The sequence below is a fragment of the Planococcus citri genome, chromosome 5 (assembly GCF_950023065.1).
Source record: "Planococcus citri chromosome 5, ihPlaCitr1.1, whole genome shotgun sequence".
Lineage (NCBI taxonomy): Eukaryota > Metazoa > Arthropoda > Insecta > Hemiptera > Pseudococcidae > Planococcus > Planococcus citri.
In genome coordinates this window covers 40,329,631-40,353,945 of record NC_088681.1, presented here as the reverse complement: position 1 = coordinate 40,353,945, position 24,315 = coordinate 40,329,631, and the positions used below count along the sequence as shown (strand labels likewise).

Genomic DNA, 24,315 nt, shown 5'->3' with positions numbered 1-24,315 from the left:
TCGACTTGGCTGTCACACATCATGTTTTTGAAAATGAATGTTATAAAGTGTCATGAACTTCATTTTTTTTGGAAAAATTGACACATTCTCATTATCATAGAACACGAAGGTCTCTTATTGTGCAAATTGCAATTGCAATAAGTCTATAGGAAGCTCACAATTCACATTTGAAAACTGTCACACACTTTTTGCGCAAATTTTAGAGCAATTTTCAATTATTTTTGGTAGCTTCCCAATCCAACATTTTTTTTTGGCGAGTGGCTGCACTGGTTCACTGTCCTCATAAAAATGTTACCCCGCAATGTTATTTCCAAAACCTACGCAATAGCTCGTTCTGATCGTACTTGTCTCTGAAAATATGATATTTCGCAAAATCGGTGTCCTTCGGCTTGCCTTTTTATTTACCCTGATGAACCCGCCAAAAACGATAATTGAGAAAGGGAAGTTATTCTACATGATAAGTACACATTTATTACGTGTTGAAAATCGAATAATGTCCAGTAGGTAAGGCTAGAAACGAAAAAACGTTGAGATTGTCCTTCGACTTGTCCAGCGCCCATTTGTCCTTCGACTTAGCCAAATTTCAGACAGCTGTACTTTTATCGCGCTAGTCGGCATATTACACGATAATACATGCAAAATTTTACATTTTCTCCCTCCCCACACTTCACCTCTACCCCTACCAAAAAAATAAGTCCAGATTCGAACTCTGCGGTCTGAAAAACATAAATCGACATATTACACGATAATATAAGCAAAATTTGACATTTTCCCCCTCCCCACGCCTCACCCTCCACCTCTACAAAAAAATAACTCAAAATTCGAAATCTACGACCTTGAAAACATGTCAATCGACATATTACACATCGATGAGGGTCGAATTCTAATTATCGCCGTTTTAGGGGGGCCGGGGTCCACAGTGGGGGGATTGAATTGAGGCCAACACTAGAAAAGGGATCTGGGACACATATACAAATGATTCCCACTTGAAACTTTCCAAAAAAATGATTTTCGTTTTTCAAAATTATGCATATCAAAATCGACCTTTTTTCTGAGAATTACCCACCTATCAGAAAACTGAAAATGAAAACACCTATAGATAATAGAATAGTAAAATAACTAATAAGAGTATTTGCTATTAGAACTTTGAAGTTTAAACAAAGAGTTTTCTGATAGATACTTGGTAAAAAAAAAAAAAAACTTTCAATGGTCAGGGAACCAAAAAGAAACTATGTTTAAGTTTAATCGTTTTGTTTACTGACAATGACATCATTGGACTTGATGTTGGAATATTCACAGCATCAGATGACACCCCGTATGCATGTTTCCTTTCTCCTGAGGAAGAGGAAGTGAGGATAGTTGCAAATGAGCTTTTTCGTTCCTCATTGATATGAAACGCATCGAGTCCTGGATGAATTTTCTTTTCAGGAAACAGAGCGGAGGGTTTCTTTCTTAAGCTGTAGATTACGGTTTGGCGGGTTCTATGGGGGATCGGGATAGCACTGATTGATGAAGTTCAATGTGATTTCTTTCATGTCTATGAGAGACACGTATCATTTTATCTTTAGTTTTAATATCCTAAAAACACAGCAAAAAATATGATTTGAAATAACATATGTAGATGCATAAGCAATTAGCGATGTGATAAAACCATCTACACTATCAGTCAACACCTCAACAGTCGCGTCGAAATGTGACCAATTTCGACGGTCAACTTAAATTATAGGTCGGCTTTGCCACGCGGGATCATTTTTTGAAAATTTCCCTCAAAAATCAAAATATTGTACTTTTTGAACGTACCTACCAATTTTTATTCTGCGTTATCAGCTTTTTATTGTCATCTTCTAATTTTTGTTCATGCTCTTCTCTAGATTTTATTACTCTTTATGCTAGACCCCCCACTGCTTATTCACCATTGGTCTATAGGTAATGCGAAGAATTCTTGAAAAGTTAAAATTCTGGAGTCAGTATGGGTTTCTGAAAGTAAATATAGCCGGGTAATTAACAGTCATAGTTACATTGATAGAATGCGAAAAAAAGCGAAAGATTTTTTTAAAAACAAAACCGAGGGGAAAATCGGAGGAAATACTTCAAATAAAACGACAGCTTTTTGACAGCTCAATACTTCGCATACTTATTGAATAACAAGCAAAGAAACATACCTATCTATGTACTTACTCTGCTAATTTTGGGTAATACAGGACCGGTTGCAAAATAGCTATTCATCGTTGATTTATTTGTAAGTACGTATGTACCTATAGTTGTTACCAAAGATATCGAGACAATATTATAACCCTGAAATGAAAAATAAAAACTTATGAAAATGTTGAATTAAATTCAACAGAAATATGATGGAATCTGACATCGGAATTATTTTTTAATTTTCTCTCTGTAACATTAAAAATGTATTGCAGCATTCATTCGGATCTTAATGAAGTTGAGCAACTGATCATTTAATCAACCAGATAAAGATAATCTGAATTCTGATTACTTTGGTAGGTAGTAACTTGATATTATAAAAGTTAAATTTACTTATTTATCTAGGTACATCATCAATTTCAAAAAAAATGTGATAGTGAAACTTTAGCCTAGAATTTTTCCATCACTTTTTTTTAAAAATCAAGTAATCAGATCATCTTGTTAATTAAAAATAAGCAAATGCTCAACTTCATTAACATCTGAATTAAAGGTATGTAACAAAATTTCAAAATGAAAAAGCAGGCCTTTAGCAGGATTTTCAAACACTTTACAACTTCTATTTTGGGCGGAGAGGAGGAGGGCTGGTTCAATCTTTTACACGTCAATTTTTCAGTTTTTTTTTAAATGTCTTTGGGCATTATAGGATTTTTTCAAATGGAGGAGGGTGTCAAAAAACCTTCAACAATTAAATTTTTCACTGGCGAGTCATTTTGCAAACACTTACCGCTTTTTTTTGTGGTAGGAAGAGACACGAAGTTCTCGTTTTTTCTGTATCATGGGGTATTCTGATATGTACTCTTTTTAAGGGGGGGGGGGCAATATTTTTAAACATTTCAATTTTTCATTTTTCAACTTGTTTCGAACGTTTTTAATGAAATTATCATCATAGGTACTTTTTTAAAGCATGTAGGTGTGAACTGGAGTAGGTACTCTCAGTCCTATAAAAAAATTGAAAACTTTTCAGTAAAATTAATTCAACGAAAAAAATTCATAATTCAGGCTTGGTAAGTTCTGAGATCAAAAATCAAAAATTCGCACTTTTTGTCGTTTTTTCCAACTTTTGATCTTTAAAAATCAAATTCAGAATGAGAAAAGAACATTTTGTTGCCAGGTGAACTGAGAGCATTTTATTCTAGCGAAGTGAGGGCAAAAGCTTTTGAAAATTTACAATTTGAAAGATGACAAAAAAATTATTCTCAACGTACAACGTAGGTCGCTGTACCTACCTTGCATTCCACCAATTTAAATACGTAGGTATAATACGAGTAGTTATTCCTTGAAAAGAGGAATTTGCGATTAAAAATTAAACATTACCTTTAAAAGTACCTAGCTTCGGATATAATCAGCCATATACCTATACAAGGGATCATTATTCGTTGGAACATTTACCTACGTAGGTAGATAAGTAGTAAGTACCCAATAATTTCACGGTAAAGCAATACTCTTCGAAGTTGCTGGACACATCATCAACTTCTCGAATGAGTATATCGCTTACGTGACTACCATCAATTTTTCATTCATAGGTTATCTGAAATATGTGCACTTTTTCATTTGCGATACTGAGCTACTGATATGGTATCATCAATTATTATTGTACGGATTCTAAAGGGCCAACTTGCAGCTTTTTTAGGACGTGAACGTGACGTGCGACTTGTAAAGTACCTACATACGTATGTTAGGAATGTTCTATATGTACACTTGGAGTGTGTCTGTGTATTCAACTCTCATCCACGTACATAATGCTAATTTTGGTAGAAAACCAGAGTTCGACAATAATTTTTAGAAAAGACAATGCTTTTAGCAATTTTTAAGTTTTTAACAAAAAAACGAAACATTGTAGCAATTTTGACGATAAAATAGCAAAATAAGTAGGTACAAGACTTTGACAATTTTTACGAAGAAGAGAACTTTTTGGGAAATGGTCGCAATTTTGCTGAGCAAAAAGTCTTGCTGTTTGACCATTATTGGCTAAAAAGTGATATTCTTTCACAACTTTTGTCAAAAAATTGAACTATTTTGCAACGTTTCAATAAGAAGCGAGGCGAAACGTTTTGGGAATTTTTGGCAAAAAAGACCAACTTCTAGGTACCTACTCATCTTAGAGGGGAGGGGGTAAAAATACCAAAATTATGACAAATGATTTTTTTTAAAAAATCGTTAAAAAAAAGTATATTTGAAAAAGCTTGAAAAGTATAAAAAAATATTTAAAAAACACTTTTTAGTTTTTTTTCTAGACTCAAACGCGAGTGCATAAATTTTTTATTTTTAGTACGTAAAAATAAATACTTACCCAAGAAAAACTTCACTCCACAAGTGTCATGCTACGTTTTCCATTTTTTGACAATTTTTGACAGCAATGAAGCATAACAGGGGGAAGGGAATGAGACTTCGGAATTTTTTCACTTTTTTGAGAAAATAAAAATTTTAGCAATAAGCCAGAAGTACTTTTTTTGTTTCAGAAGGAGTCACACTGTCTCAATGGTTTTTTATTTTTTTTCTATGCCAGGATCGCTAGTAGCTTAGTTGTCTGTAAAGCTCGTATGGAAATAGATTATACTCTTAAGAAAGTCATAGGATTTTACGTAAGTTTTACGTACTGCGCAGTGCGCGAGCAAGCATCAAATCAGCTGTTCACGTACAACGTTGCACCCCATTGGTTGCTCCACCCACCTCCACCGCGTGACGACACCAACCTGCCATGCGCAGTACGTAATACATACGTAAAATACTAAGACTTTCTTGAGAGCATAATCTATTTCCATACTTGTATTAAAGAGCTTTAGTTGTCTGCTGAGAATGAGAGCTATGAAAAAGAGGGAGAAGGAGAACAAGTCGAACAAGGTCTTGTTATGGAATGATTATGATTCATAATCATAAATACTTCGAATTCGCGAGAAAGCAAAAGCATTGAAATTATTCCGATTATTTTGCGATTATTTGATTTGCGTACTGTCATTTGTAATTCGTGTACAGTTGGTGTGAGATATGATTTGTTAATCATGTGCTACTTCGGTCAAACACAATACGAACTCTCAAAACGTTTGCTTACATGACACGAAATTATTATCAGTAAATTACTTGTAGTGCTCTATTCTTCGTCGTGCCAGTAGATTAATTAAGCTGTTAAATTACGTAGTCTGCGGTCGTTTTGTTTTTGTCCGGGCCCCAGACCCTGATAAACGAATGAAATTATCTCACCGAAGGTTATTACCTCAGTAATAATGTTATTAGTACTATCGTGGGATTTTATTTGAGTGCGCGGATACATATTGCTGATAATAAAGTGATATGTTGGACAGTTGGACGATGTTCACTTTAATTTGGAGTTAATTTTTATCGGAATCGTCGTGATTTTATTCCATCTATTGGTCCTTGGTTTCGAACTAGTTCAGTTACCAATATTATGCCAGACTCGGCCGGACCTTCTGGTAATTTCCTTCATAAACCAGTTCGAGGATGGCTACATCCCGATCAAACAATTATGAAGAAGGGCGTCACTTATGCTGTCCGAGTAAGTCATCTCTTTTTTAGATACTCGTTTCATTATCAAATTTTGATTTTACTAATATTGGCAATTTTTTCAGTATATCGGATGTTTGGATGTAAACACGTCAATGAAAAGTTTAGATTTCGATTCTAGATTTCAAATAGCCAAGTAAGAACATTCATTGAATTCAACAAAATTCTTGTGGTATGATTCACGATCTTGTTACGATTGTATTCATTTTTTAGGGAATGTATTAATCGAGTCTGCGAAGCAGCCTGTTTGAAAACCGTCGACCGCAAACGAAAGGTATTTTCTTTGAAAAACCTCCTCATCATAGTTTACCATCAATTAACACATACTTTGTTACAGATCGATAAACGAGTATCTAAAGCCATAGGCGATCGTCCAAATATGCTGCATGCCGGATCAAATGTAAAATTATCAATTTCCAGCTCCTGTCTGGCATTGAAATTACTCGATAACGATACTAGTATCGCGATGCACGATATGCCTCGTATCTCGTTTGCTTCAGGAGGAGATGCTGTGAGTTAGACTCTTCCTGTGATTTTATCGACACCATTCTGCTGCTGTGAAAAATACTAAAAGTTTCTTGTTTTGTCGGATATCCAGGATACGTTAGATTTCGTCGCATATGTGGCCAAAGATGCGAACAATTGGAGAGCTTGTTTTGTGCTAGAATGTGGCGGTGGATTAGCCCAAGATGTTATTACAACGATAGGTCAAGCTTTCGATTTACGGTTCAAGCAGTTCTTGAATAGACCTATGATTGAACCGTAAGTTTGTTATGTATGAAAATGACACCATTCTAGGAGATGGTCGTTCGTGACAACACGTCATTGATTTGGTTTAATTTTACAGGATGACCAGAGATGAACGAGATCGAGAATATTATAATGATATGCCGGGTAAAGTACCGCCGGATGTTGGTCCACCCCCGGTACCTCCTTTACCGAACATAAATCGTAATAATATTTCACCGGAACCACGAGGTATGATATACCATACTTTCACATATGCAATCTGCATACTTACATATTGCCGACTGTTTAATCAAATTATCTCATGCTAATGCGCGAATGAATTACCTTCAGCAAGGTCGTCTTTGTACGATTTTTTTCCTAGCACTTTCACCCAAAAATTGAGCATTTTTTTCCTATTCTTTTCACAGAACGATTACCATCGACGAATTTAATAGATCTTAATTGTGAAGTAGTCGCGCCTCCTCCGTCTCAGTCACGGATCCATGAGTATATAAACGATATCGTTCTAAACGATCCTAAAACCAGCCAGCCGAGAGATGTTTTTGATATGCGTAAGTGTGCTTCACAACCTTTGGCTCTCTTCAAACTCTCAGAAACTGTGTCTGCGTTGGATTATTTAATCATTTGTTTTATTTTCGTTCGTTCTAGAACCATTCATCAGTAACGATATGACCAATAGTAATTCGAGACTGCATGAAGAAAATTGGTTTCATGGAAGCATCGGAAGGCAGCAGGCCGAAGCTTTGTTGAAACAAGTGAGTCGAATTTGTAATAATATGATAAAACTCGATGAATCATCAATTAACTGTGTATTGACTCATCTGAGGTTTGACTTCCCCGCAGTTGATTGTTGTTAATAGTTCAATATTATGTTCCGATATTTTGGAACTAAAGTTCAAATATATAGGGACTGCTATGGTATCTTGATAAGAGAACCTTTTTGAACTGACTCTCTCTAGTCTCAGAAGTCAGATTTAAACAAAATCAAGATGAATTGAAAATCATGTTCTGAAACCCTCATAACCAAAATGTCAGGAGCTGAAGTTCATTTTTGGATTTTTAGCAAATTTTTGAAAATCCAAAAAAATATTTGAAAAAAAAACTGTTTTGGGGCAATTTTTTAATTTTTTCAGACAAGTCAATCAGTGCAAATAATTCCTCCAATTTAACTTCACGCATTCTATTTTCAGAATTTTTAAAATCCTGAAAAAGTGAAAAAAAAATTGATAAAGGTATATGAAGAGTGTTTTTTCGGCAAGGTATCGTTGGCGTGTCTACCTAATCACCTGGCTCCAAAACTTTCAAATTTCTCCTTTCTGAAAAGGCCAAAAACGAATTTCAGCTCTTGTAACTTTGGTCGGCTTGACTGTGTTGGATGGTTAGCGTAAAATTCCAGATCAATTTTTTGCCTGTCCAAGACGATTTGAGAATTCTTGAGAAAACTGAAAAATCACTGAAGGCTCTAGAGTGACTCAAAATATGAAGGCCTGCCTCAATTTGGCTAAAATTGTCAAAATCTTGCGTTCTGCCAAAAATTAAAAAAATCCATCCTTTGTCAAAGTGGCCAAACATTGTTGCTTGTTTGCAGAAAATTCCAAATGTCTTAAATTACTTTTTTCCAAAAATTTCCCAAAACTCTCGCTTTGATGCCAAAAATTGATGCCAAAAATTGCTGAAAAGCCTATTTTGTCAAAGAAATGGTCAAAATCTTGCTTATTTTCAACATTTTCAAAAGTTTTTTTTTCAAACTAAAAAGTTGCAAAACTATATTTTTTTCAGCAACTTAGGTAATCAGGCGACGCGGTAGCGTTGCCACCCCGCCCTCCCACGGTTTCAAACGCGTCATGAAACGCGTTACCGTAGGCGGCGCAACGCCAGACGGAGTTATATTCTCAAATCATTTCATAATGTTAGCCCAGAATATTTCCAACGCAATTTTCTCAAAAACTATGCGTTTATTCAAAAAACGCATAGATACTTTTTTTCTTATTTTTCAAAGACCTTTCAGAATATATAAGAATAATTTTTGTACGATAAAAATTCGCAAAGTTTCAAGTACCTTGTTTTTTGTCATTTTGGTAAAATTCTTCTTCAAGTTCCACTCAAAGTTAGAAGGATTGGCCGAACCAATTTTGATGAAATTTGGAATATAGCTTTGATTTGTCAACCATTACTGACTAAAAGCAAAAAATTGTAAATTTTTTGAAAATTGACCCTGCACCCCCCCTTTTTGGGCCCCAAAAATTTTCAAAATTGACCCAAAATATCAAAAGGCACTTCTCCACCACAAACTTGATGTTCATGCAAAAATTTAGCTTTGTAGCCCAATTACATCAAGCTTGAGTGGAGTCTAAAGATGCTGAAAAATGACAAATTTTGAAAAAACGAGCAGTATATTTATCCAAAGTACAATCAAACCAAAGCTGGGATAGATGTACGTACATCAAAAGGCACATCTACGATGTTCAAAGTACATTTGAACAAAATTTCAGCGTGATTTGTGCCCTATTCGAAGCTGTAGCTTTTCTTAATGAAGTAGTTTAATTATACTCAAAAAATGGCCAACAATCCATTTTTTAAGAAAAGCTGCAGCTTGGAATAAAGTCCCAATCACGTTGAAATTATGTTCACATATACTCCAAACACCACGGAAGTGCCTTTTAATATTTTCAAATTGATATGAGCTTTCATTTATGCGCAATAATAATTATTATCGCACATAAACGTTCAATATCGAAATGTACGTTAAATTTAAAGCACAACACGTGTTGCCATTACAAGGTGAGTGTTGTATGCAGTTGAAATGCGCCGTTTTCTAAGCAGCCCAAGTGGCTGCTTGGTTTAAGCTTCCGCTTGCCACGCAGTAGACTCCGGTTTGAACCCCATCAGAATCAAAAATTTTTTTCAATTTTTAATTTTGTAAGCTGATTTTTTCAATAATTATGATTTTTATTTAATAGGTATGTTCAATTTTTAAAAATATTGTAAAAAAACGTTGTTTTTCACTTCCGAAAGTACAAATTTTCTTTTGCCCTTGTTTTTTTTTAAAAGTAAACATGGAAAAAATTTCATTACGCAAATTTATTTAAAACAAACAAGATACATTTTTTCACCTGAAAAAACATGTTTTTTTTTTTACTTCTTGAAATGACGTTTTGCTTTACTTTGTTCAGGTTTGTTTGGTTTTCATTAAAAAGTTGACATTTAAATTCCAAAATTTTGAAGCCAAAAAATGGAACCTGAAAAACACATCGTTTCTCACCTCTTGAATTTTTGAACGTTTTTTCACTCGCATCACTCAGCTATTTTTTCTATCCTTTTCCTAAACTAAAAAATTCCATTTTGAAACTTCAAAAAATTCAAAAACTAAAATAATAATTTTTTAATAGGTATTTCTATCAATTATTGGTAAACTTGTCATTTCATCTCTCATTTCATTTTAGAAATTTGTATTCGCTATTGTGTCATTTTATTTGACAAAATTTAAAGTCTTTTTTTTACTGATCGGCAAATTTTTGGTCAACCCCTTCCTCCATCACCCTTAAAAACCCACTGTTTTTATTCCAGTCAGTTTAATGACAAATGTCCAGTAATCTGTCCACTCTCTGCATGCTCCTGCCACCAACGCTATTTTCATTCATTAGATTAAACACTTCATCACAATAATATAGAAAAAAAAGTACTGATATCCTCCAAAAAAACTCTTCAAAAAAGAATTACACCCCGCCCTCTCCACGATTCCTAATGAACCTACTCCATGAACAAAAATTAAAAATTTCAGTAAGAAAATGTTATGATATCATGGTGGAATCCGCCCCTAACAAAAACAACCTACCACTTCACCATTTATCGTATAAGACAATCTATGAAACAGCTAATGAGCCAAAAATTTGGGCGGACAGATCCCTCAAATAAGTTTAGTAATCTAACTTGACTCTGGAGTGTGGAAGATTTGTCAGCCCCCAAATTTTTGGCTCATTAGCTGTTTCATAGATTGTCTTATACGATAAATGGTGAAGTGGTAGGTTGTTTTTATTAGGGGCGGATTCCACCATGATATCATAACATTTTCTTACTGAAATTTTTAATTTTTGTTCATGGAGTAGGTTCATTAGGAATCGTGGAGAGGGCGGGGTGTAATTCTTTTTTGTTACTAATTTTTTGCCAATTATTTCTAAATAGTCTCACTCTGTACCAAATTGCTAAAAAATCTTGGTTCAACCTAAAAATGCCATAGATTACCAAAAAGTCTCACTTGTTTGTTGAGTAAAAATAAATCACACTTTTGGGGGGAAAATTGTCAAAAAGCCTTTCTTTATTATTAGAAAGTTGCAAAATCTTGTCACTTTTCTGGCAAAATAGTTTGCTTAGAAACATGATACTGTGAACATGCAATCAACTAATATTGCTCTTCAAGAGAATTTACTAACAAAGAGTTAAAATGCTTAGCAAGAAAGAGAAAATATCAATGAAGGCGCCAAACAAGACCAACCAGCATGGCTGATAGAACTGAAGCAAGTACTTTCTTATCGTTCTCAAAGACCAAATGAAAACTGGAGTGCTAAAAAAATAAGAGAAGTGTACAGCAACACGAAATAAATTTGATATGCTCAAAACGAAGCCTCCACCAAATGAAAGCAATGTTACCACAGTGTCAGCAACTATCAAAGTTCCGCCAACATTTCTGCATGATTCTTCAAATCACTTCAATGAATTAGCCCTATAAAGACTAAAGTTACCTCAGAATTTCAAATTCAACTTCTTAACAGACAGATTTGTGTCAAACCCAAATCAATTGAAGACCTTCAGAAACCTCATCAGAACCATTGATTGATCCTAATTCTTAGACACAGAAATGGGACAAAAAATCTGGGATATCATCACTATCTCATATCATTGTCACATTCGAAAAGAAACTGGCAATACCACAGTGCTACAACTGCCAAGCCTTTTGTCCATACTAAGAATTATTGCAAGTTGAATCCACAATGGGAGAAATGTGCCAAGGCTCATTCAAGCACAGAATGAACCACCAATTTAGACTCCGCAAAATATGCTAATTGTGGCAGATCTCATCCAGCCAATTACCAAGTGTGTAAAATTTAAATTGCTACAAGAGCAAGAAAAGAAGATATCTGAGGCTGTTGACTGTACACCTCCTGAAGTCAGTTCATTTCTTCAAGCAAGCTGGCACAAGTACTTAACCAATCTTTGTATAAGTAATAACTCAGTTGTAAAATCATCCAGCTTTCTGCAACCAAATGACAGCGATGTATTTTCAACTATTTGTGACTTGGTTCTAGGACAATATTGTTAAAAATACTCACCAATCTCAATGAAAATGACAATGGAAACTAAATCCACCTCTAGATAGAAAATTAAAAATCCTGAACTGGAAGTAAATGGAATGAAGACTTATCTCTTGATCTGACAACACCAATTCCAAATTGGCACCTATGGCCAAAATAAGCACAATATATAATCAAAATATTTCAAATATGAATATGTCATGTTGTTTTATTTGCGAGTATAGTGATATCAACTAGTCTGCAATGGGTGGATGACAGATCACCAACCTCTAGTATACTGATGACACAACTTTGGTAGCCTCAACTAGAGCCCTGCGCCGCCGCGCCGCGCCGCCGCCGCCACCAATTTTTCACACATTTTTTGAAGCCGCCTTGCTCGGCTGAGCCGATTTAAATCACTCAAATGGCAAATTTCAGGGAAATTTTCCCCATATTTTGGATTTTTTCAAGTGGCTAAATTTTTCAATTTTGCCACACACTACCTAGATTGATTTCTCTTCTCAGCTTTGAAAAGAATGCTAAATGCTTATTTGAGAAGCTGAATAATTTTCGCAAAAAATTTGTATTTTGAGGTAATTTTATGATTTACGGAAAATTACCTCAAAATTTCAACCTTTGTAGCCGGCTGAGCCGCAGCCGAGTAAAATTTTTGCCGCCGCCGAAAACGTCGGCTGGAATCGGCTACGCCGCCAGCCACAACGCTGCGCTCACCATAGCCGCCGCTGATCATTTCGTCGTCGGCGCAGGGCTCTAGCCTCAAGTATGGAGTCAGTGCAAGATATGGCCTACTGATCAGTGGAACAAAAACAAAGATGATGATAATTGTCAAGCCAACCAACAACAGCTTGCCGAAAATCCAGGAAATTGATGGAATCAAAGTTGTACTTACAGAGATTCTTCTATCTTGGACCCATCATTGAGAACACCAGCGGATGTGAAGCCAAAATGCATCACCATTGCCAACTCAGCAGAACTGTGATTACATGTTTGAAACAAATATGGAGCGATTTGGCTGTACACAGGACCCTTGAAATTTGACTGGTTAATGCGGTAGTCTTCTCAGTGTTCCTGTATGCATCAGAGACTTGGGCCATCTGTAAAGGGGATTGATGACAGATCGACCCAATGGAAATGTAGTGCTGGAGGTTGCTGCTGGGAGTCCCTTGGGCAGCAAAACGAACCAACACCTCAATACTGGTGGTCTCTAGTCAGATACTCAAGTACTTTGGACAGGCTACAAGAGCGGATATCAAAGGAGATGATGTTTGTGCAAGGCAGAGTAGAAAGAGCCAGAGCAAAAGGATGATTGTTGACCCAGTAGACTGACTCCAATCTAGGAGAAACAGGCCGCAGCTTTGCCAAATGTGTGAGAAGCGCACGTAGAACATGGAGCAATGGCATGTGCTGACCCGCAGGATTACATCGTGGTCAATGGTCATGATACCTGATCATTTTTTCCATCAGCTATTTCCAAAAAGTCCTCCGTTTCGTTTTATTAATGCGCTTTAATTAGAAAGTTTATATGTAGTTTCATAATTTATTTTACATATTTTTCAATTAAGTTAATTGTAATGTTCTGGCTATTTTGTGAGTTTTTTTTCATTAAAATTTTTGGTTTAGGTACATTTTGTACCATTATGGTTACTTTTTTGATTACCATACCAAAGTTACTTTTTTTTTTTTTTGAATAAAGTTGAGTAGGAGCTCTGCATGTCTGAAAAGTAAAATTCTTGAGTGACTGATGAGTTTTTATGGTTTTGGTTTGTAATTTCTTTGGTGATCTCTTTCCCTCTCCCAAGTCAGGGTGTCTTCTAGGTCGTATATGTCATACAAAAGTCAAACTTTGAGATTTGCAGTCATACAAGTCAAGTCCTACAAAAGTCATACTTTTTGCTAAATTGGTTCTGGTGGATACCTTGCAATTGAGTTGCAAATGTATTATGATAAAAAGTTATTTCCATGGCTGTGGCAAATTGAAAAACAAAGATTCCATCATATGTGTTTCATCTTCGAATTGAAACCATTCAATCAACCATTTCTCATCCCAGAAATCCATTGCTCTAATGCTCCGTTGCACTTTCATCTATTGTGTAATTAACGCATGTATTCGTTCGTAGGATGGTGATTTCTTAGTACGAGAATCTCAAGGATCTCCTGGCCAATACGTTTTAACCGGTATCCAAGGCGGTATCAAAAAGCATCTTCTATTAATCGATCCGGAAGGAGTGGTAAGTAAAAGTGCGCCGATATTTCATTTTCTATCGCCCACCATCGTCTTGGCTTCATCTCTATTCATTTATACCAACTTTTTTTCATCTTCTAAACATACCAAGTGTAACGAACCGTGCAGGATGCGGTTCGCATGCTTCTCAAAGCTCGTTGATTCATAAAGCGAGCATAATCTATGGTAAAAAGAGAAAAAATCTCGAAAGAATGAAACGTTTCACCTTTTTTGGAGGCATTGAGTCTCGCGCTGCAACGATTACGAATATTTAACACGTATTTATCTGATTACAGGTGCGTACGAAAGATCGTATGTTTGAAAGCGTCAGTCATCTTATTAATTATCATTGTCAGAATAAACTACCAATTATATCAGCCGAAAGCGCACTCATATTACGTAATCCGATTCACCGGAAATGATAATGCAGTTGGCCATAGTACGATAAACTGAGCAGAGCAATTGAATAATTGCAAATTAATCAGGTTCATCGGTGATATTGGCATATTTTTTTTCGGTTCTGTTTACAGAACAGCCATTATTTTCGTTACTTTGAACTGATTTTTTTTGTGTAGTTGTTAGGTTTTTTTTTATTATTTGTTGAGAATGGTTTTTTACATTTTTTAAAAATGTTCAGCGTTGAAGTTGAAGCCAATTTGTTGAATTTTCATTTTTTGATCAAAGGTTATATTTTGGTAGTTGTATTTTTATAAGTTTAACATTGCGGCTGGTCCGCTGCTGCGATACACATTCCTAGAAAAATCTCTTCCCTTGTCTGTTCAGCTAGTTATTCCACTATTTGAAGCTCTGTGTTGATTTTCGTTTTTTTTTCATCGAAAGAGCATTTTTGTGAGAGCTTTTCTTTTTAAATTATGTATATGGCTGCGTAATTAAACGCCTCAATTAATTTTTAATTTGCTGCAATTATATCGCGGGTTTGACGTCATTAAACATATCTACGTATATGTAAATTACCGTGATTTTTTCCTTTTTTCCCATTTCTTTTATTGTATTTTTGTCTTATTTACAAACACACGTTTCTAGTCAATATTTTAACGCTTAATCGAACATTCTGTATGTGTGTACTGTGTAATTTATGCGCAAGATATAAAAACTTGTAAGCATGTGAAAGTCATTATGTTTATGATTGTTGATGACTTCATCGATATGGCCATTAGTGCCACCTACGAGTTCGCTTGCTAAGATATGGTGCATTTATTACCATACTGCCCGGATACATACATGACTTTTTTTTTATTTCATGTTTTTAAATGTATACGATAGTCGATAGCTTTGCGTTGATTTAGGTGTTATTTTATCTCTCTTGCATACTCAATTATATATCGACGAGTCGAAAGTTTAATTCAGTAGGACTGATTTACCTTATTTATTATTTTATTCTTTTTGTCAAACTATCGAGAGACGAATACAACATATCTACAGCAACGAACACAACGGAATAACGTATATTTGGTCAGGTATGATATGTACAATGAGTACAAGTACAAAGTGGAAAATCCCACAAGCTTATCTCGTACCTATAGAATAGCTACGAGTACGTAGACGATACAATAACGGATCACATCGACTATCTAACACGCCACCTCGATGTGACACAAATTAACAATTTAATACATTATAAAATATCACCATAAAATATTCCATTAAAACACAATAATACGCAAATTGAATAATATAACATAACAAATAAATATTTCACAACATGATTTAAAACAACGAAGTATAAAACGATAAATAAAGCTCAATGCAAATAGGCTAGACACTAGAAGGAACGACCCCCATTGAACCTCGAAAATATTCAAATTTGGTCCGGTCTAGGGGCTTGGTGAAAATATCCGCGATATTTTCCTCACTCGCCACCGGAATTACACAAATCTCTCCCTTGGAGACTAAATCATGAACGAAACGATAAGCGATATCTATATGTTTACTTCTGCCAGTGAAATTACCCCTACAGGCAAGAGATACAGCACCAGAGTTATCTTCGTATATCTTAACGTTGCAATCCACTTTACCAAACTCAGACAATAATCCCTTGATCCACATCACTTCCTGAGTGGCATCAGCAAGTGCATAAAATTCAGCCTGAGTGGATGCTCTGGTCACTGCTCCCTGTTTGACACTCTTCCATAACACAGGATTTCCATACACACGAATAACGAATCCAGATGTGGACTTTCTATCATTCAGATCTTGAGCATGATCCGCATCAACGTAACAATCCAACACTGGATCCGAGGAACCAATACTAACATATTTCAGACAAAGATCACGAGTACAATACAAATATCTGAGCACTCTCAACGCATACTCAAAATACTCCTTACAATAGCCTGCCTGAAAACGACTCAAATAACCACTCGAAAATGAGATATCAGGACGAGTTGCTGCGGCAATATACAACAAAGCACCTATTAAACTCCTATAAGGCAAATCATCTCTCACTTCGTCCATTTTTCTCAACTTGAGACCACTTTCCATAGGTGTTGTAAAAATCTGCTCGGAGTCTGCTACACGATATTTCACAGCTAATTCTTCAATGTATGCCGATTGTACCAATTCCATAACACCACCAGTTCGATCATAACGAATTTCAACGCCTAAATAATTCGACACAGGTCCCATGACCTTCATAGAAAATCTTGAGCACAATTTCCAAATCACTGATTGAATTTCTCTGAGATCACCACCGCAAATCAACAAATCATCAACATATACCAATATGAACACATTTCCTCTTACGTAAATACATCTCTCAGAACCAAAATTCTTGAAGCCTAAAGACTTGAGATACCTATCAAGACATTCGTACCAACATCTCGGACTTTCGCGCAAACCGTATAGTGCCTTTTTCAACTTGAGTACTTTACCAGGTCTGATAGGATATCCTTTCGGAGGACTGACATAAACTTCCGACTTGACTTCACCATTTAAGAACGCAGCATCAACATCCAACTGCTCAATATGCCACTTATTCTTCACAGCTAACGAAAAATAGGTCTTTACAGCTGCCATACTAACAACTGGTGAGTATAATTCTTCAAGCTCGTCATCTTGTTGGTAACCACGAACAACAACTCGAGCTTTCAGCGAACCATCAGCTTTCTTGGCATATACCCACTTCAAATCTAGAGCTTTATGACCTTCAGGTAGGTCAGTTTCAATCCAGGTGGCATTCTTCTCAATATTTCGAAGCTCCTTTTCCATTGCCTCCTTCCATTCATCAGCTCGTTCGTCAGTAGTTGCCTCCTCATACGTATCCGGAACACCTACTTGGACAAAATAGGCAACTGGTGAGCCATACCTATCTATTGGTTTCTTCTCACGTGACGATCTCCGAGGTAACTCACGCTCACTCGATTCACTTGACCTCAACTCATTCGACCTTGACTCATTCGACCTTGACTCATCCTCTTCATCATCACTATCTAGGTACATTATTCTACTTTTGGTTGGATCAATAAACTTCACGTTCCTAGACACAGTTATTTCTCCATTACACAAGATACGATAACCAGTTTCCTCAAAACCAACGATTTTCCCATAGACTCCTTTCTTGGACCATTTATCAGGACGCCTTTGGTCAGGTACACGAACGAAAACCTCCGATCCATACAAAACAAGATTCGAAACGTCAGGTTTCTTACCAAAAAGAAGCTCAAATGGTGTACGATTTTCCACTGAATTTGCAAGGACACGATTGCCAATGTAAACTGCTGCTTTAACAACCTCTGGCCAAAATCTCTTATCAACACCAGACTCATCAAACAGACAATTAGCACGATTAACGATCACCTGATTGAGACGTTCAGCACATCCGTTCAACTGCTGTGTATATGGTGGAACCTTCTGAATAAAGAACCCTTTCTCTCTCGAAAAATCATAAAAACGCCTATTGATATATTCGCGACCATTATCACATCTCAAATTCAGAATTTTCTTACCAGTTAAATTCGTTACCTTGTTATAATAATCCACAAAACAATCGAATACCTCGGACTTCGCATTGATACAATATACCTTCACATACTTGCTATAATCGTCTGTAAAGGTGACAAAATATTGCTCACCTCTATTGCCCTTTGTCATATGAGGTCCATTCACGTCTGTGTGAACAATTTCAAGCAAATCATTAGCCCTACTTCGACCTCCGCCAAACGATAAATTTCTCATCTTATTCCGGTTACACAGATCACATTCAACATACTCATCAGAAACATTACTAGGAAAACCATCCAACATATTACCTTTAGCCAACTCCTTGATAGTATAAAAATTCACATGACCCAACACTCGATGCCAATACTTTTTATCTGTCTCAACCTTACGTGAAGCATAGATACACTTATCACCGTTATCAAAATTACCATTTTTGCCCTCATATTTGCACGTTATCTCGTACAGTTTACCCTTTTTGGTTCCAATACCTATCAACTGTCTAGACCTATTATACACTTCTGCTTTACCATCACCTAAAACAATAGTATACCCAGCCTGATCAATAGTACTCAGAGATAACAGATTATTCCTAATTTCTTCTACCAAATATACATTTTTAATTTTACAACTAGTTAATTTTCTATCAACTTTAAATACAACATTAACATTACCAATATATTCCGATTTGCATGGATAACCATCACCAACCTTAACATCAACAGGTTGTTTCAAACGAATACACTCAGAAAAATATTCCTTTTTACAAACTAGGTGGTCAGTGGCACCACTATCTAACAACCAAGACATCAAACTATTGTTACCTTCGATTTCGGAATTATTAATTGACAACTGATGATTATCTACTTCAATTAGAAACGATTCTGGCGGATTTCGATTTTGATTATTGTTGCTATTACCACGACCCCGATAGCCTCTTCTCCCTCGACGATTGGACCAATTACCGCGAAAATTACCTCGTCCATTATGACGTCTGCCTTGATTAGTCCATTTATTACGACACTGTTTCTTCATATGCCCTTTTTCACCGCACCCGAAACACTGAATGTCCCTTTTGGCATAAAATAATGAACTCGAATTAACACCATCTGCAGGCTCGTCACTTTTATTCTCGGAACTGGAGCTAGTTTTTATCTCAGAACTGGAACTTTTATCTTCGGAAGGTGTACTTTGGACTTCAGTGGGTGACTTTTTACTTGATAGGAACTTTGATTTTACATATTGCAGCTTAGACTCGTCGGCAGGTAAAACATCAACGATATCATTCAAATGTTCAAGCTCCTTTGGCATTTTTAACAATAAATGAGCTAATTCACCATCTTCGTCGACTGCTTTACCGGAGGCTCGGACTTTATGAACTCGTTTTCCAAATTCGGCAATAAATTCGGTTCTTGTTTGCTTGCTGGGTTCATATTGTAAAGCACTGAGCTCATTTTCCGCCAGTACTTGCTCAGCTCGGCCAACACGATTATACAGCTTCTCTAAAACATCCCACATACCTTTCGCCGATGTCTGATTCAAAACTAGACATAACATTTCATGAGACAACGAATTCGCAATAATACTCTTGGCTTTAGAGTCTTTGGATTTGGTCTGATCCGTCGGTTCAACTGAGATACAGGTCAAAACTTCCTTTGCCTCTAGATACAGCTTCATTCGAAAGCTCCACGTATGATAATTAGTTCCATCGAACTCCGGAACACCGCAAAATTGATCTCTAGCCAACATATTCACTTTAAAAAACTTACGTAACGATAAAAAACGGCAAACAAGTTCAAAAAAAATTCAAAAAAAATTCAGGCCACAACCACACATTAATTTTTCAATCTACAACTTGAAAACCACGCCTGATACCATGTCAAACTATCGAGAGACGAATACAACATATCTACAGCAACGAACACAACGGAATAACGTATATTTGGTCAGGTATGATATGTACAATGAGTACAAGTACAAAGTGGAAAATCCCACAAGCTTATCTCGTACCTATAGAATAGCTACGAGTACGTAGACGATACAATAACGGATCACATCGACTATCTAACACTTTTCAATATGATGGTGTCTATTTATGTTATTATTTTTTGTTCTATTTTACAAATTTTTATTTCATGTTGAGAGATATCTACTTAATGTTTACAAATGATATTGGATTGTCGCTGACCGAAAACTTGGATATCTTTATTATCCCATATTTTATGTAGGAACCCATTATTTAGATTTTAAAAAGAAAATATGTATGAGTATGCGCAGTGGTGTAGCCAGGATTTTTTCAAAGAGGGGCAAAATCAGATTTTTAAACATGAAAAAATCTAAATTAAAAATGAATTTTTTTTGAAAAAATTGGTCTAAAATTTAAAAACAAAAAAAGTATGTAGGTTTGGTTCTATTTTATATTTTTATCGTCATAGGAGAGCAGCGATGGCCCCTTAATTCGTATCTGCTATGCCACTGCATGTGTGATTCGTTGCATAATTATATGCGGTCTGGTATGTGGGTTTCTCTAGGTTTTATGCTACGCTTTGAAAATCATGTTTATTGTTTCCAATGTTACTTAATATTATTTGTAGTAGTGTAATTAATACCCCGGATACCCAGTTACGAGCGCATATAAATGTAATCAATTTTATCTGTAATTTGTGTCCTGTATTGATGTGAGGAAATAAATTTTATATTTGTCTCTCCGGTATTTCAAATTGTACCTATGAGATTAATACTTCATTTCTATACATCTTTTAAAAGCAGCATTGATTCTCCTACAAAATTCTCAATTTTTCCGTCAATACTCAACAAGACTTGTTTAAAATAATTGAAAATTTGTGTAAAGTTGTTCCTGATTTCTACACGTTTGTCATTTTTCAGACTGTAACACTGCTGTTTAATGCACCTTTCTTTTGAACCCTTCTTATCCTCTGGCTGTTATATTTTCCCACTTGAGTTTCCTAAAAGAACCATAAAATATGGATTATGGAAAATTAAATACATACATTCACCTGTATCAGGGATCGTCTGCCAAAATTCAACTGCAGATACTAAGTTTTCGAAATAATTCAAACATAAAACGTTGTTATGACTGGTTGCCTATCTCGTGAATTGAAGGAGTTTGAAAAACAAATCCAATTTACTCGTAATAATGGATTGAATTCTGTGCTAGAAAAATATTACTGCAAAAACCTTGGTATACAACACTAGGTACAACAACATTCAATCATCAATGCTCTCAAAGTTGAACTGAAAAAATCTGAAGAAACAGAACAAAATTTCACAGTTATGTCAATAGATGGCGTTGAGTGTGCGTTTTTTGTTTTGTTTTCATTAGGTAGGTAGGCCAGGTACTCATCTCGATTTTTGGAGGAGTATTAGCAATTTTTTAAATGCAGAATTATTCGAAATGAAATTTGCAGGCGCGGCGTATTTTGCAAAACTTTTGCTTTTCAGTTTTCAGATTTAGTTTTTCTGTTTTTCTTTTCTAATTTCTAGTTTCAGTTTTAGTTCCACTTTTTTCCCCCATCAAATTCGTAATATTTTGGAAATTTCTTGGAAAAAATGAACTAAGTACCAAAAATCAGTTTTGATTTTTCCAGTTTCAGTTTTAGTTCCACTTTTTTTCTCATCATGATCAAATTCGTAATATGTACGAGTATTTTGGAAATTTATTTTTAAAAATGAACTAAGTAAGTATGTACCAAAAATCTGTTTTGCTTTTTTCGATTTTTAGTTTCAGTTTTTCATCACTGGAAGTAGAGGGAGAAAAATTTGATTTCTTTTTAATTTTATGCAATAAATTGTCGATTGTTGTTTTTTATGTATTTTTTCTTTGAAAGAACGTCCAAAAATTCACCACAAGGCTGAATTTTTGACGTTAAATTTCATTTTTTGAGTTTTGAATATCAAATTAAATATTTTTTGTTAAGGAGATCGATATTTTGTAAAATTTAGGTCTGCTTTATGCATTATTTACAATCTCCGGAATCGATTGGTAACAGTTTTTAGCATTTTTGGACCACCAGAAAATTAGCAGGTAGTCCAGTTTGGGAAAAATTGTCAAAAAAATAACCGAAAAATGCAACATCTTCTCAGTACAGGAAAATATAAAAACCTGTTGGAGGGTCTATAAGAGCTCAAAGGTACATAAGTAGGTAGTACGTAAGTACCGATTTGAAGGATCAAAAATGAAGCAAGGAAAAAAATCCAGCTTTCGCTTTCTCAAGTTTTATCATTTTTCGATTTTTTCCATCAAAATTCAGGCAATTTTGAATTTTTAAAAATTTACCAAACATTAAAAAATACATAAAATTCAGCGATTGAAATTTGGCTCATCTAAAGTGTTTTTGATTGTAAGAAATGTTATGCTCTTTCAACTCTCTTTTTGAAAATTGTTAGTGAAAGAGCTTTGATTTTTTGGGGGAGGAGGAGGAGGGGAGAGCAGGAAAATATAACTATGATTGGTATGAAAAATAAGAAATTTTCATTTAAATAAAAAAAATGATATTTCTGGTGAAAAATTATGGAAAAAAATGATAAAAAATAATGACAATATATTTTCATTAGTTTTCCCCTCAGAATTTAAGATTTGGGCGAGTGCATTTGAATAACAAAAAATGAAAAACTGATTTATTTAAATTAGCTACTACGTTTCATGATTTTTTTTGATATTTTTATTTCTTTTAATTTCTTTTTATTTTATTTATTTTTTAAATGACGTAACAAACTCTGAAAATATTTTACTTTTATAAAAATCTTAACCTCTCATCGAAATATCTTCATGAAATAAACATAAAGTCCCTCTTTGTAGGTATATAACTAATGAGATAAATTAAATTGAAATTGTAAATTTTAGGAAAATTCCACCATAACGAAGCATCTTTCCTTCAACGATGCATAATATTCCTCGGACTCCTTTCCCTGCTCCTCTACGTCTACCTCCACTGCACAAAGTGACTTTACTTTTACGACACAAGTCGCTAAATTATATTAAACCGATGTGTGTAAAATATTGCCTATATTCGTTTTAATATCGACTGTCATGGAAAATTCAATTCAGCCATCGCGTTGAAATATACTGGAAATGTTTCTTTTTGATCGCTGTTGTAGAAATGATGTATTAGTAGGGAAATTCGCGAATGAGTAACTGTTATATACGCTACGTCTACGTATAAGATTCTCGCGCGACTATATAATGTACTTTTGTTTGTTTCATTTATCATTCGTTTTATTTGATTCTTTTTTCGCGCGTCATCGCCTTTTCACGATTGATTGGGTAGGTGTAGGTAGTGTAGAGGTACCATATACTTTTCAGTGTAACTTTAGCGTTCCCCTTTTACGTAAGTACGACTACCAGTATAAGTGTAGTCTAACGTAACGACTTTCGTAAGGGTGGGTACCAAATGGGGTACCTTGTCTGCTACATAGTGAAACAGTGACAATAGGGGGAGGTGGCCGGTGGGGTGTAAAAAAAAATAAACTATATTAATCGAATATATTGAGAAAAGATACCTTGGGCGCGCATTTGCATCCGGCGAATTGGGCTTCGGCACGTTATCGTTTTGTAATAATTTGCGCCGCGATGAAGAACACGATGAACGTAGAGGCATTTTCGGCGGCAGTTGTTCGAATGGGCCGTTAGGAGAGTACTACAAAGATGATGAGGAGGAGGAGGAGGGGAGGAAGAAAGGAAAACATGTAAATGTTTTAACGATACCAGTGTCAACTTGGGAGAGAAAAGGCTTTTAACATTTTGATGCATGGTTTGCGTGTAAGAAGAAGTAAGAGTGAGCTGGAGTGAGAAGCGCAGGAGCGGAGAAGTTTAATCTATCGTTGTGTGGAAAGTTTAAATCAGAAGTTGGCCGAAGGAGGTTTGGAAAATATATACACGAACAAGTCTTGCCATTCATTAGCCCCATGAGTGCAGTTTTCTTACGCCGCTTGTAGAGTAGTCGTGCCCCCGCCCCCGTCCCCCACGCCGCATCAGCCGTCGCCTTCTTCGAGATGCCGAAGCTGAAAACCATGAGAAGCCGCAGCAGCCTCCATTCGAACAAGATAAACTCTTAAAAGTTATACTCGCGTCGAAATGTTTTCATTTTCCATACGTTACAAATCATATTTTTCCCCTTGACTCGCTCTCTCTCTCTCTCTCTCTCTCTACCAACGATAAGAATTGTTATACGCCGAAAAATTCGTTTCTCTCGTCTTATCCCTTATACTTTGTGCTCATCCTCCACATCACCTCGGCTTCGCATAGCTATATCTCCTATACTAGCAGAGAAAAAAATACTAACATATAAACAAAAAAACTTGAGGCATATTTTAATAAATTCTAACCCGTAAAGTTTCGCC

The 24,315-nt window shown here is 35.5% G+C and overlaps 1 protein-coding gene across 2 annotated transcripts; it reads left to right on the top strand.

Annotated features, from left to right (window-relative positions):
• Window positions 1–5,026: 5,026 nt before the first annotated feature.
• LOC135849257 (SHC-transforming protein 1-like) lies at window positions 5,027–20,659 on the top strand. Of its 2 annotated transcripts, XM_065369609.1 has the most exons (10): window positions 5,032–5,710; window positions 5,784–5,854; window positions 5,932–5,992; window positions 6,056–6,229; window positions 6,317–6,480; window positions 6,566–6,696; window positions 6,876–7,019; window positions 7,117–7,223; window positions 13,895–14,005; window positions 14,295–20,659. In XM_065369609.1, exons 1-10 carry the CDS (start codon window positions 5,603–5,605, stop codon window positions 14,418–14,420), a joined length of 1,197 nt encoding a protein of 398 aa, XP_065225681.1. In that variant the 5' UTR covers window positions 5,032–5,602; the 3' UTR covers window positions 14,421–20,659. The 2 variants fall into 2 exon arrangements, with proteins under 2 accessions (XP_065225682.1, XP_065225681.1); XM_065369610.1 differs by lacking the exons at window positions 13,895–14,005; window positions 14,295–20,659 and adding an exon at window positions 10,918–13,888 and having other exon boundaries at window positions 5,027–5,710.
• The last annotated feature ends 3,656 nt before the right edge of the window (window positions 20,660–24,315 follow it).